At 51.8% G+C, this 14079-nt stretch overlaps 1 protein-coding gene across 1 annotated transcript in view; it reads left to right on the forward strand.

Moving 5' to 3' along the window:
* Positions 1-14079, forward strand: part of PPP2R2C (protein phosphatase 2 regulatory subunit Bgamma) — a 163007-nt gene that overhangs the window by 137192 nt on the left and 11736 nt on the right. Inside the window, exon 7 of the mRNA XM_055589071.1 lies at positions 8340-8509. Coding sequence (XP_055445046.1) covers positions 8340-8509 — 170 coding nt within the window. The remainder of the gene's footprint in view (positions 1-8339; positions 8510-14079) is intronic.

Genomic DNA, 14079 nt, shown 5'->3' on the forward strand with positions numbered 1-14079 from the left:
GCACCTGTGTGGCCAGATGATGCCATCTGTATAATAGAATACTATTCAGACATTTAAAAAACTGACTTAGGAGGGGTATATGACATGGGGAAGTGATTATGTTGGAAGATTCTCCGGGGGCGAAAAGCAGGATAATGATTACTTCAGCAAAAGAATGGAAACAGAAAATCATGGAAAGAAATACGCCCAGAAATTGTTTCTGAATGTGGGTTCAGGAATTTAGGGAGAATAGGGATGGTTTTGTGCCCCCCACGCTGCTTGAACGATGGTCTCTGTGGGCTGGACGTGGGAGTCAGAGACCCTCTTGGCTTCTGGAACTGTATCAGCTGGTTCCCTGGGATCTGAACAAGCAGCCGCCCACCAGGACAGCCGTCACTCATCCGTTTCCTGAGCCCAGGCACACACACACAGATTCTGGGCACATCATTGTCACACGGCTGGCGGTGTAGATTTGCATGTGACTCAGCCCACAAAGTCAAGTGCAAGAGCTATAACTTTATTTCAGTGACTCAGCTCCATTGAATTTCTCACACCCTCTCCAGGGGCTGCAGCGAGCATTCATTAGGGCCACGGAGGATTCTGCATCTTCAGCAGGTTCTGGAAGGCTTTGATAGGGCCAAGGTATGAAGGGAGGGACATGGCACCTCCTGATCCCCAAGGGCTTTTTCAGTGCCTGGTGACATTGAGGGCAGGAAATTTCCTTGCTGAGGACGTTTTTGCATGGATGCAAAAATTCTGCTTTAGGCATAAATGATCAGAGATGAAGTTGGCCTTTAATTTTCTTTGCCTGCAATCTTTGTCCAGTTTTATTAAGAGGATTGTTCTCTTATAAAATGAGCTGGCCGCTTTCTCTTTTTTTCCCCTAGAACAGTTAGTATAATATATCTGCTCCTTGAAGTCTTAGTAAAACTCACATGTAGATCCTTTTTGATTATTGGTTTATATGGGTTTTCTAAAGGAATTAATTTTGTATTAAAATGCATTTTTCTAGAATTTTCTTTTCATTCTCAAACTCAATATTCTGCACAGAAACTTTCTCATTAATGCCAGTGACAGGATTGTTCACCAGGCTCTGCAAAATACTTTGCATCTTCTGTTTTCCTCTCTTCATCTCATTTGCCACAAGTCGTGAGGAGAGGAAATACCTGCCCTACTGTCTGCGTTCTCCAGATGGTGTTTGTTCTTAGTTCTCCTGAGAAATTAAGCAAGGGGACAATTGCCAATTAGGCTGTTATTTTTAATCAGAACAAATGGCTGTTATTGGAGCCAGATCTTGTTTTAAAGAGACTTGGAGGCTAGGATCTGTTCTTTTCATCTCACTTCTACCCATTTAGTTACTACTCAGAACTCAGGGGATGGCTGGTAGTGACATCCCAGAGATGAATGGTCCAGGCATCATTTTCCCAATGGGTAAGACTGTGATTTTCTGTTCACTGAAGGAAGGGCATCCCAGATCACAAGTGGATCACGTGTTGACTTCTGTCATTGGGCAGATGAGGAAACCGATGCTCAGAGAAACAGTGGCTTCCCCAGGCCCCTCCCCATCATCAGGGGCAGAGCCAAGGGGCACAGGCTGCTGCCCAACCTTCAGATTCCTGTCCTTCTCCAAAGCAGTAGAAAGCTGGGTCTTTTGTCTGCTAGTCGTAATGACAGCGTAACCATGGAAACAACTGTGCTTGAATCCTCAAAATAGACAGACACTTCTGCTTTTCACAGCACAGAGTCTGCCAAAAGCAAGGGCCGTGCCAAGAGACATGAAGATTCCCTAGAATAGGTGGTAATGACAGTCGCTCCCCCTGGTGGGCCCCCTACTCCGTGCCAGCCCCGTGCTGGGTGAAGCAGGAACCACAGATGACGTTGGTCCAGGGCTTGCTACACACCAGGTGCTGCTCAAAGTTTACATCTCATTAAGTCCTGAGAGCTGTGCTATGATGCAAGTCCTCGATTATTCATTTTATAGATGAGGAAACCGAGTGTATTGTTTTCCCGTGGCTGCTGTAACGAATTGCCATGAACTCAGTGGCTTAAAACAACATGAACATATTCTTTGACAGTTCTAGAGGGCAGAGGTCCAAAATTCAGTGTTGTCAGGCCTGCATTCCTTCCAGAGGCATCAGGGGAGAATCGGTCTCTATCTTTTCCAGCTTCTAGAGGTCACCTGTGATCCTTGGCTTGTGGCCTCTTCTGTCTTCAAAGTGCATCACTCCAACCCCAGCTTCCATGCTGTCGTCTCTTCTTCTGCCTTTGACTGTCCTCCTTTCCTCATGATTACCAGTGGGCCAGCCCACCCAAGAGAGTCCAGGATCATCTCTGCAGCTCGAGATCCTAAACTTGCATATGCAAAGCCTTCTGTCATGTTAGGTAACACACGCACAGGTCCCAGGGATGAGGATGTGGCCATCTTTGGGGGCTGTTATTGTTTATCACACAGAGGCCCAGAGAGGTTAAGACATCCCCCTAAGGTCACACAGCTAAGCAGAGCCTATTAAAGGCTCCAGAAGTCTCATGCCTATCAGCCTGTGCTCTTTCTCACTTACTCTTTATAGAAACCTTGAGAACAAAGAACACTCATGGGAGTTAGGGGTGAACCAGGTTCATTTATAGGGGCTGGATGGGGTAGATTCTCAGACCTCACCCCTGCTAATGGATCTGGGGTGGGAAGACCAGACCCAGCCCTCTCTCTGCTGGGGAGGCTCCTGATGTCTGGGGATGAGTCAGGGCAGAGCCCCCAACTGAGGGCACAGCCAGTGCAAAGGCCCTGCGGCTGGCTCCTGAGGCCCATGTGGCAGGAGCGGAGTCAGGGAAGGTAGGGGGTGAGGTCAGAAGTGCATGGAGAGAGGAGGACCCACGTGAAGAGGGCTTTACAGACCTTGGTGGGATGCTCTGGGTTTACTCTGAAAGCACAGGAACCACGGGGCGCTTTGGCCTGGCTGTGTTTTAACAGGATCCATGGCCCACCCCCTTGCTAATCCTGGAGCCCAAGGTGGGACTCGCCTGGACACACGTGTTCATCTTTCAAGTGGATGTTCTCATAACGTCAGAGCAGAGGAGGGAGCCGTTGCTAGGGCAGCCAGGAGCATGGACCAGGCAGGACCCATCCGTTCCTTCAGGCTGGTCTCCTCCTCGGCTCTCCACCTCCGCAGCCCCGCAGCCCCACCTCTGTCCGTCCGTGATTCTTTCCAGGGTCTCACTGCCCTGCACCATTGTCCCTGAGTGTGGGGCTCAAGCCAGGGCCATTCTTCCATCAGCCCTGAACCTCCCTTCCTCCCAGTCCCACTTGGTCAGTTCTGCCTGCTCAGTTAACCCCCCACCTCCCCATCCATGCCCAGAGAAGACCATCCACAGGCTGACAAGAGCTCACAGCCCCACGGGGTAACCAGGTTATCCTCACTGATGCCATACAAGAGGGCACCCCTGGTCTGTGCAGGCAACAAGGGGGAGCATTTGATTTCTTTGGCGAACAGCTGGACAAGCTGCACAGAGAACAGGATATTTGAGTTGGGGTTCTGAAGGATGTATAGGAGTTGGTAGGAAAGACAGGTAGGAAAGAAAAAAGGAGCAAAAACAATGGGAAAAAACAACTCTTTTATTGAGCAGCTACTCAAGCGCCTCACTGGGCCAGGTGCTTCCAGATGTTACCTCTGGAGGTCTCACCATGCTTGCCCCTCAGGTGAGGAAACTTGGGCTTAGAGAGGTTAAGAGGCTTGCCTGAAGTCACACAGAGCTTGGCTCCGCTCTGCTGCCTGGTATATGGCAGGGCAAGGACTAGGATAAGGCGAGTGAGATGCCTAAGTCATGCCATGGAAGGAGACATTCATTTAAGGCGACCCCAAGAATGAGCTGTTCAACGTGGCGCCTGCCCTCGGGGTCTGCTTGCCTCACCCTATTCGAGGCCCTGGGACCCTGGTTGGAAAGGGGTCGGCATGTGGCTGCAGGAGGGGAATTTGGATTTATGAGGCTGGAGCAGCAGGACCCAATTAGGAAGGAGCTTTGTCGGCTACATGTGGGAGCTTGAACCCTGGACCTGTGGGCACTGGGAGCCACAGAGGGCTTTAAGCAGAAGAAGGACACATCGGAGTTGTGCATGAGGCAGGCCTCCAACTTAGGTTTCACTTCCCTTTTCTTGCATCCCAGGTGCTTCAGAACCTCCCCAGGGTCCCTTTCTTCACTCAGGCAAGCTCCTCACCCCTCTCCAGTGCGTGACGCGGCGACACCCAGAGGGGAGGGCGTGGTTGTCAGGGAACCAGCTAGGGCCACAGGAGCTTTCATTATGCAACATTAGTTTTTAAAAAAAGATGAGACATGGGTGTCTGCTGTTCCAGAGCCTCTCAACTTTAAAATAATCAGGGCAGGGGAGAGAAGGTGTGATGGAGCCCGCCACGCTCTGGGATGCGCTTCTTTAAACTCTTGTTGGCAATAATTACTGTAAAATGTCCTTAGTGAGTCTGTCAATCAGAAAGGAGATCCCCTAGTCTCTTATTAATGCTTTGGGGATGTTCAGGCTGTGGGGGCAGGGGTGGAGATTGATGCAGAAGATTCTGCAGTCTTTTGACAAAAAAAAAAAAAAGTTGTATTGAAAATTTCAACCGTACTCGGTGCCCTGTGGTGACGTAAATGGGAAGGAAATCCAAACAAGAGGGGCTATATGTCTACGTATAGCTGATTCACATTGCTGCACAGTAGAAACTCACACAACATTGTAAAGCAACTGTACTCCAAGAAGAATGAATTTTAAAAACATTAAAATAACAGCAACAAAACAATGTCATAGAAATGTTTGAAAAGAAAGCTAAGAACTTCTCCGTATAACTTTTTTCAGGCTTGTTAATGTCCCTTCCCACTAATCTTTTTCAGTTCTGGTGCTTTTGTGCTTAAAACAAACCATCAGAAATGCCCACGGACAGCCAGAACTGAAGTTGCCGTGGGCTGTTGGGTGCTTCTGTTTTCAACTATGGATTCCATCATCCTCTCAGCCTTTGACCTTTGTGGCTCCCTGCTCCTTAAAGCTGGCAGAAGACACAGCCATGGCTCTGTGACATCCCGTACAGATGCTCCTCTGTGATTCTGGCCCCCGTAGGTCTACTGAACTCCCACAAGGCATGCTGGGAGCTCTGTAAGGTGCAGAGTGCAGTGAGCTGGACCAGACCTAATGGTTTGGGTGGAGGCCAGAGGGAACCATTGAGGCAGGCAAGGGGTACAAAGTCGGGGTGCAGGAGACAGACCCCACTTTATGCTTTTAATATTTAAAAAATTTATTTTATTTTATTTTTAATTGGAGGATAATGATAATTACTTTACAATATTGTAATGGCTCCTGTCATACATCAACGTGAACAAGCCACAGGCATACATACGCATCCTCCTCTTAAACCTCCCTCTCACCTCCCTCCCCATCCCACCCCTCTAGGTTGTCACAGAGCACTGGCTTTGGGTTCCTGGCATCACACAGCAAACTTCCGCCGGCTATCGATTCTACATATGGTAGTGTATATGCCAAGTCGCCTCAGTCATGTTGACTCTTTGAAACCCTATGCACATAGCCTGCCAGGCTCCTCTGTCCAAGGGATTCTCCAGGCAGGAATACTGGAGTGGGTTGCTATTTCCTCCTCCAGGGGATCTTCTTGACCCAGGGATCAAACCCGGGTCTCTTTATGTCTCCTGCATTGGCAGACGGGTTCTTTACCACTAGCACCACCTGGGAAGCCCAGTGACTATGTTTCAATACTACTCACTGTGCTTTTATATCTTACCTTCTGTCTGACCCCTAGCAGCAGAGATGCTGATTCAATCGAGAGAGAATTCCTGCCACATACCTGGGGAAGTACAGGGCCCCACCCAGGTCCCTGCTGAGAGTGTGGGGTACACTTCTTTCAATCCGTCTGCCCCCTTTCCCCCAAATATTAGGTCCATATCCCTGTTCATTTAAAGACTATACAGAATCTCAATGCTTTAGTTTAAGTAAGGAATCAGTATTGAATTTTTTTTTTCTATACTCCAGGCATCTGAGAGAAGAGGGAAATGTTGTTGATTTAATTTGGGGCTTAACAAAGAAACATGAATGTTGATGTCTGCAGAAATAAAGGTGTCAGTTTAATTACTATTACCAGGTACAAAACACAATTATGTGAGATGACCAGTCAAAATTCAGAGGTTTTAGAGGCTAAAGGTGACCCACCAGGAGGTCTCCTCACCACCGCAGGAAACAAAATCCTGGAGAAACCCACAGCTTGCCTTGCCCGCCCTCTCTCCAAGCCCTACTGTGTCTTCCCATTGCCCGTGGGGTGATGCCCTTCCCCTGGTTTACAGTTCCAGGCTCACGCCTTTCTCAATCCCCATGGCCTTCATTTCATCGCTGCCCCAGGGCCTTTGCACATGATATGACTTCTTCCCGGAGTTCTCTTCCCTGGTATCTCACTTCATTCACATCTCTGTTCAGATGTTCTCTCCCATAGAGGCCCTGTCCATCCAAATCGCCAGCCCCTCGTTCTCCCTGTCTCCTCACTTGCTTTGTCTTTCTTCCCAGCACCCACCACTGCCCCCACAGTATTGCATGTCACTGAGCTTCACTGTCTGTCTTTGGGAGGAGAATGGGGGCCCCAGTAGAGTGGGGGCCTTGTTCAATGCAGCATCCCAGGCCCTCAAACAGTGCCTGGCTATGGTGGGCGCTCAGCATGGACTGGCTAACTGAGAGAACGAATGTATGCCTGCAGACGTGAGCATGTGAGACCATCAGATTGGCCTTGAAATGTTCTCTGCCACCCTGCAGAGGGGAATCTGGGCAGGGGCTGTATTTCTGGGAAAGGCAGGACCTTGGACAAGTGGGAAACTGGGTTCCCAGATGGGGTATAAGGGGCTGGGACGAACCTGGAAAGTGGCGTATGGGACGTCCCCATAGAAGAGGCACCAGTAGATGGGGCACTCTGGTGAGCCTCTGGGGACACGTGGTCAGCTTTGTGTTCCCTGTTTGAAGCCTGGAGGCTCATAGCAGGCCAGCCGGCAGAACATTCACCCAGTTGGTGCCCTGTGGGGACAACTGGACAGGTCATCAAACATTTGAATCCTTCTAGACTGGCTGGATATGGCTGCCCACCCACCACGCCATCCTCTTCCCTGAGCCCAGGGCCATCCACGGCCCAGGTCCTAATTGGTCATCAGGGACCATAACGTCCATCCTGCCGCAGGACCAGGGCCAATATAGGGTCTGATTGGCCAGTGAGGGTGTTGGTCGGCAAACTGGTGGAACAGCCAGCAACATATCTGAGCCTGGAAGAGCTCGTCCCGCTGCACAGGGACCTCTGTGTATCTGGAAGGCCTGGTTACAGAGGTGGCAGGGAGGGGACACTGCTTGGGGACCCCGCTCTGGGATGTCTGGTAGGGGCAGGAAGCTCTCATCTTCAGGGGCCAGGAAAGCCGCGTCCTGTGTGGAGCAGCGGGCCTGCAGTAATGGGAGGTGGGAGGCCAACGGGCCTCACAGGTTGTACTTGTGGAGGCGAGATCTGATTTTGCTGCAACCCCTGTGGCAGCCAAACAACACACCTCAGAGTGGGATTTGGCCATGTGTGCCCAGCACACCAGGAACAGAGGCTCCTGAGCCAGTTAGAACAGCACAGGGTGCCCCGCCTGATCCAGAGCATGGTCCAGCACCTTCCAGGATGCGCGGACGCCTCACGGTCCTGGAGTTCAGAATCGCCAGCAGGAGGCAGCAGAGAGCAGCACAGTGAGCACCGCTACTCCACCACTTCCCGCTCTGAGACCTCCGGCATGGCTTTTAACCACCCATGCCTCAGTTTCTTTGGCTATAAGATGGGAATATTATTGGTACCGACCTGACATTTCTATTGGGGGATTCAGTTCAGTTCAGTCTCTCAATCGTGTGTGACTCTTTGCAACCCCATGGACTGCAGCACGCCAGGCTTCCCTGTCCATCACCAACTCCTGTAGTTTACTCAAACTCATGTCCCTCGAGTCGGTAATGCCATCCAACCATCTCATCCTCTGTCTTCCCCTTCTCCTCCTGCCTTCAATCTTTCCGAGCACCAGGACCTTTTCCAATGAGTCAGTTCTTCGCATCAGGTGGCCAAAGTGTTGGGGGATTAGATAAGGTCATGTTCGGGAAAGTTCAGGCAGAATCTGGCTCAGAGTAAATGCTCCATAAATATTGTTCCAAGAGCTAGTTCTTCCCCACTTGGAGGATTCATTCGGGCGTGTGCCTGCCAGTATTAGTTATAGGTTTGATGAATGAATAAGCGACGGCATGAGCCCAGGGCAGAAACGGAGCCGTCTGTTCTAACCTCACAGGCGGGAGCAGCCCAGTGACCTGGTTGTTTCTGTCTCCGCAGTATTTGAAGAGCCCGAGGACCCCAGTAACCGCTCCTTCTTCTCGGAAATCATTTCCTCCGTGTCAGACGTGAAGTTCAGTCACAGCGGCCGGTACATGCTCACCCGCGATTACCTCACGGTCAAGGTCTGGGACCTGAACATGGAGGCACGGCCCATAGAGACCTACCAGGTGGGCGCTGCGACCTGGAAAACCTGGGAGCCCTTCTGTGGGTGGGAGACCCCCAGCCCTTCCCTGTGCTTTTGCATGGAGGGGCTTTCTCAGCTATCAGTGGCTTTCATCAGCCCATTTTGCAGGTGAAGACACTGAGGCTCAAGAAATCAGGCAGCTCATCTCACGTAGCTCAGCCTCACCTCACGGGGTACTGCGGGTCCTCTGCTTGCTGGCTTCTGCTCGGAGGCAGGGCTGTGATCAGGCCTTCAGTTCAGGCCCCAGGGGACAAAGATGAACCTCACACTGGGCTCAATTTGAGGGTGCAGATGACGGCTTCCCTCCCCTGGAGCCAATGTCTGCAGTCCCACCATTAAGGCAGGTTAAGCACTGCCCTTTCCCAGGGAGCATGCTTAGCTTGTGATGCAGTGGTGAAATGGGAGCTTGGTACATTTCTAAATCTTCAGGGCAGGCTTTTCCAGCCAGGCCTATAGGATGAAGCCTGGGACACCTGCCTGGGAAGGTGTTTATTATTTTTCTGCTATGATTCATCCATATATATGAGGGAATGAAAGACAAAATTCATGTGATGTTACAATTTGGTAAAAATATAGGACTGTTTTAAAGCTGCTTTATAGCTGCTCCAGTTATGTTTCTAGCTGGGGCAATCTGGAAGGCCTCTTGGAGGAGGTGGCATTTGTTCTGAACCTTGTAGGAATCAGTCATGCAGATAAGAGTGGGAAAAGACCTCATCAGAAGACCCAGCCAAATTCCTACAGTGTCACCGAGCATCAGGTGCACACAGGGTGCCACATACACTTGTCACCTCTATTCCTTACTGCCCCTGTGAAGAGGGCACCATGGGCCCCGTTTGGCAAGAAGGAACCTGGGGTTACTGAGAGGTGATGATATGGGGAGCTGCCTCACAGCTGGGCAGTGACAGACTCGGAGCCCAGATGGGAGCCCTACAGCCCCCTTCCCTGCTCTCCGTCCTGCCAAGGCCTGGGGTACAGCATGTCCCAGGAGAGGGAGGGGCCCCACTGGGAAGGGGCACAGAGCTGAGAGCGGAGGATTGGGGTTCAGAGTCTGACCTTGGACATGTATGCTCCTGGCAGCCCCATGCCCACAACGATGTCTCAGAAGGTTCTGGCACACACCCCCACCCCCACCCCCACTCCCACCCCAGCTTCCGCAGGACAATGGATTCATGAAAGGACTCCTTTGTTAGCCATGTGTGTTTACCAAAAGTCCTGCCACTCCCTCCAGTTCTGACCCAGGCAGGCCTCCTGCTCCCATGGCACAACCCAGGAATGGATCAGCTCCTCCTCGACCCTCAGCAGTGGCAGGGGTCAGAGACTGGGGCAGGAATGACATGGCCCCTGCTCAGGCCTCTGGGGTGACCAGATCAGCTCCTCCTTGACCCTCAGGAGTGGCAGGGGTCAGAGACTGGGACAGGAATGACATAACCCCTGCTCAGGGCTGTGGAGTGACTGGATCAGCTCCTCCTCTGACCCTCAGGAGTGGCAGGGGTCAGAGACTGGGGCAGGATGACATAACCCTTCTCAGGCCTGTGGGGAGGACTGGATCAGCTCCTCCTCTGACCCTCAGGAGTGGCAGGGGTCAGAGACTGGGGCAGGAATGACATGGCCCCTGCTCAGGCCTATGGGGTGACCAGATCAGCTCCTCCTTGACCCTCAGGAGTGGCAGGGGTCAGAGACTGGGACAGGAATGACATAACCCCTGCTCAGGGCTGTGGAGTGACTGGATCAGCTCCTCCTCTGACCCTCAGGAGTGGCAGGGGTCAGAGACTGGGGCAGGATGACATAACCCTTCTCAGGCCTGTGGGGAGGACTGGATCAGCTCCTCCTCTGACCCTCAGGAGTGGCAGGGGTCAGAGACTGGGGCAGGAATGACATAACCCTGCTCAGGCCTGTGGGGAGGACCATTCTGATGCCTTCCTAGAGGCTGTTCAGGGACATGAGTGTTCCAACACCCTTAGCAGGCCCCCCACCAGCCTTTCATGTCCCTAGAGTTAGCAACGGCCCACAGACCCTGAAACTAGATGTTGAATATGAGCATTTTGTAGGGGGGAGGGTCCAGAGCCTTTAGATTCTCAAAGCACATGCTGCTGCTGCTGCTGCTGCTAAGTCACTTCAGTCGTGTCCGACTCTGTGCGACCCCATAGACGGCAGCCCACCAGGCTCCCCCGTCCCTGGGATTCTCCAGGCAAGAACACTGGAGTGGGTTGCCATTTCCTTCTCCAATGCAGGAAAGTGAAAAGTGAAACTGAAGTCGCTCAGTCGTGTCCGACTCTTCATGACTCTGTGGACTGCAGCCTACCAGGCTCCTCCATCCATGGGATTTTCCAGGCAAGAGTACTGGAGTGGGGTGCCATTGCCTTCTCCACAAAGCACGTGAGGACCCAATAAAGCAGGAGAATCACTGCTCTAGAGGACAAGGCCCAAAGCTGGTTGCTTGGCTTCTGGCCCCACTGACCTCTTGATTCTAAAATAGTAATAGCTACATAAAACCAACATAGTACCTAATGTCTTTAGTTGTTATGCACTAGAAATTGTGTATTGCAGATTTGTGTTTGGCTGACTTGCAGTGCTCAATAGATAAGAGCTTTTCTCTCTTTACGAGAGGCTGGAGTGTCCCAGAAGAGTGAGTGGCTTCCCTGCGCATTCGGTGTCGCAACAGTGACTTTGGTGATTTAGTTCCCCATCATTTGCATGTTGGTTTTCTACCTTCCTCCCTGATACCTCATGGTGGGAAAATGGCTGCCACAACTCCAGGAACGATGCCAACCTTCCAGGCAGGAAATAAGTGGACATGTGAAAGGCTGTGCTGGTTGGATCTGTGGCATATTTTATTAGGAACACAAAAGCTTTCCCAGAACACTCCTCAGAAGACCTCTTTCAACTCGTTGGCTAGGATGAGCCCATGACCAGAGTGGGAAAATTAGTAGTTTTATGGCCTCTGTGGTTGAAGAAGGCAGGGAGAAAGGGGTGTTGAGTCAGCCGGCCCTTGGCACGTGCTGCATTGATCTAAGACCTTGGCACACTTTTCTCTTCTAAGCCTCCCTGCTGCCCTGGGAGGTGGGGACGGTGTTCTCTCAATCCCATTTTATTTGGAGAAAACTGAGTTAAATGGCATATCTGTGGAGTAGCAAGCAATGGACCTTAGATGAGTGCTCACATCTTCCTTACATGAGAGCCCACGCCCTTCCTTACCCTGCCACCAGAGGGCGGGAGGCACTCAGTGCGCAGGAGGCGAGAGCACGTGTGTTTGGACGAATGCGTCAGTGAGGCTGCCTTGACGCACGGAGCACACGCACATGCCATCCTGAAGGAGTGAACGTGAGCACCTCTCAGTCTGCGGCCGGGGATGAGGCCAGGCACCATTTATCCCATTCACCTTAGTCACTCCACACCCTGGGCCGGTGTTCCGTGCCCCGATAGACCCTGGGCTCAGAGGGAGGGTAGGAGCCCCCGCCTCACCCTCCAGGGTCCCAGACGACAGGAACACGGTGAACCTGAGCTTGGTGTGGCCGTGGGTCAGGAGACCCCAGGCCACAGACACACACCACAGGAGAGTCACTGAGGGCTGTTACGGAAGCAGAGTGGAGAAAGGGGAATGGCTGGGGGAGGGACCCCGCTCTTTCTTTCAGACAAGTGGCCCACCTGGGGAGCCCAGCCACACCATCTCCAGTTGCCTCTAATACCACTCATTTATTTTTTAAAACTGTATTGAGGTCCTGTGATGTGCCAGGCCCTCTGCACTGCACTGGGAAGTTGTTGGGCAACGAGACAAATAGATCTTGCTGGAGGGACATCCATTCCAGCAGGAAAGATGGCCAGAAACCAAGCAAACAGGTGAAATAATCACAGGCTTCCCAAAGGATGACAAATAAACCAGAGGCTGAGGCAGAGGAAACAGAGGTGCTGAAGCCTAGGAGAAGTAAGGGCATGAGCCCTCTGCAGGGAGGTGTTCCCAGAGGTGGGAACAGCAAGTGCCAAGGCCCTGAGGCAGGAACATGGTTAGTGCATGAAAGGAATGGTGAGGAGCCAGCTGGAGCAGAGTTAGCCTGTGGGAGGGAAGAAAAGCCTGAGGTCAGAGAGGTGACCAGGGGGACTTGTATGCCCTGGAGGGTTTTGAGTAGAGGCATGACATGGTCCAGCTTAGTTTCCAAGGAATCTCTCTCGCTGCCTATAAGATAGACCAGGGTTGGAGGGCATGGGGAGCAGACACAGAGCTACCAGGAGGGCTTTTGCAATAAGCTGGGTAGGGGTGCTTGGAGCAGGCTGGCAGTAGGACGGATGTGGTGAGAAGGGACTGGCTCCGGATCACTTTGAATTCTGGACAAGCTGAATGTAGGTGTGAGAGATAAGGAAAAACATGGTCATTTGTACCCTTTGTACCAGTGGAAGAATGCGGCATAGAAGGGCGACCAGGGCTCAGCCGTGCTCAGCCTTGTAGACAGCTAGACAGTCCAGTGTGGGCTTCTGGGAGAGAGGTCCTGGCTGGAGAGAAACATCTGGGTGATGTCAGCCTATGCACAGAATTTAAAACGAGAGCGCAGGTCGGGTGGGAAGAGAAGGGCGGGAGAGCAAGCTTTGTGGGCAGGGCGGGCAGGGAACCTTCTCTGGGGAGGGGTGTGTTGGCCAAGGCCAGAGGAAATCCTGGGTTAAGAACCTTCCAGTCTGGCAGAAATCAAGCCAATATTGTAAAGCAATTATCCTTCAGTTAAAAATAAAGAAAAGCTGCCTGAAAACAATAACAACAACAGTAAAACCACAATCATGAAAAAATAAAAATAATTAAAATTGATTCTGAGACAAAAAGAAAGAAACTTCCAGGCTGTGGGGCCAACATAAACACAAAGTCAGGGCAAGAGCTTCAGGTGCCCCAAGGAAAGAGTCAGAGAGAGATGTGTAGCCTGGGGAAATACAGGGAGGCTGTCGGAGGAGGCGTTCGGTATGCTCAGCCGCTCAGTCGTGTCCAACTCTCTGCAACCCCATGAATTGTAGCCCACCCGGCTTCTCTGTCCATGGGATTCTCCAGGCAAGAATAACTGGAGTGGGTAGCCATTCTCTTCTCCAGGGGATCTTCTAAGACCCAGGGATTGAACCCATGCCTCTAGCGTCTCCTGCATTGGCAGAGGGGGTTCTTTACCACTAGCGCCACCTGGGAAGCCCTGCTAGAGGAGGGGACCTCCTCTAAAGCTGAGTTTTTAGAGATGAATAAGAGATTCCCAGACAGAAGAGGATGAAAACCTGCTTTTTCCTCCCCCCTCCACCATCAGTGCCTAGCAGGAGTTGGACATTTCTTTCTCTCCATCCCTCCGTAGGTAACTGGGGTCACAGATAGCTCCCCAGTACTTTGCCCTGCATCCATCTCCTGGAATCCTCACACTCTTCTCCAGGGCAGGTGTCTCATGACCCCCTTTTCAGACAGGAAACCTGAGGCTCCAGGCAGCTAAGTGACTCTCCTGGGTCATGAAGACACACAGAGCCAGGAGTTTAGGCTTCATGTTACTCATTTACCTGCCCCTCCCCCACCCAGGTGACTCAGTGGTAAAAGAACCCGCC

The sequence above is a fragment of the Bubalus kerabau genome, chromosome 7 (assembly GCF_029407905.1).
Source record: "Bubalus kerabau isolate K-KA32 ecotype Philippines breed swamp buffalo chromosome 7, PCC_UOA_SB_1v2, whole genome shotgun sequence".
In the NCBI taxonomy this organism is placed as follows: domain Eukaryota; kingdom Metazoa; phylum Chordata; class Mammalia; order Artiodactyla; family Bovidae; genus Bubalus; species Bubalus kerabau.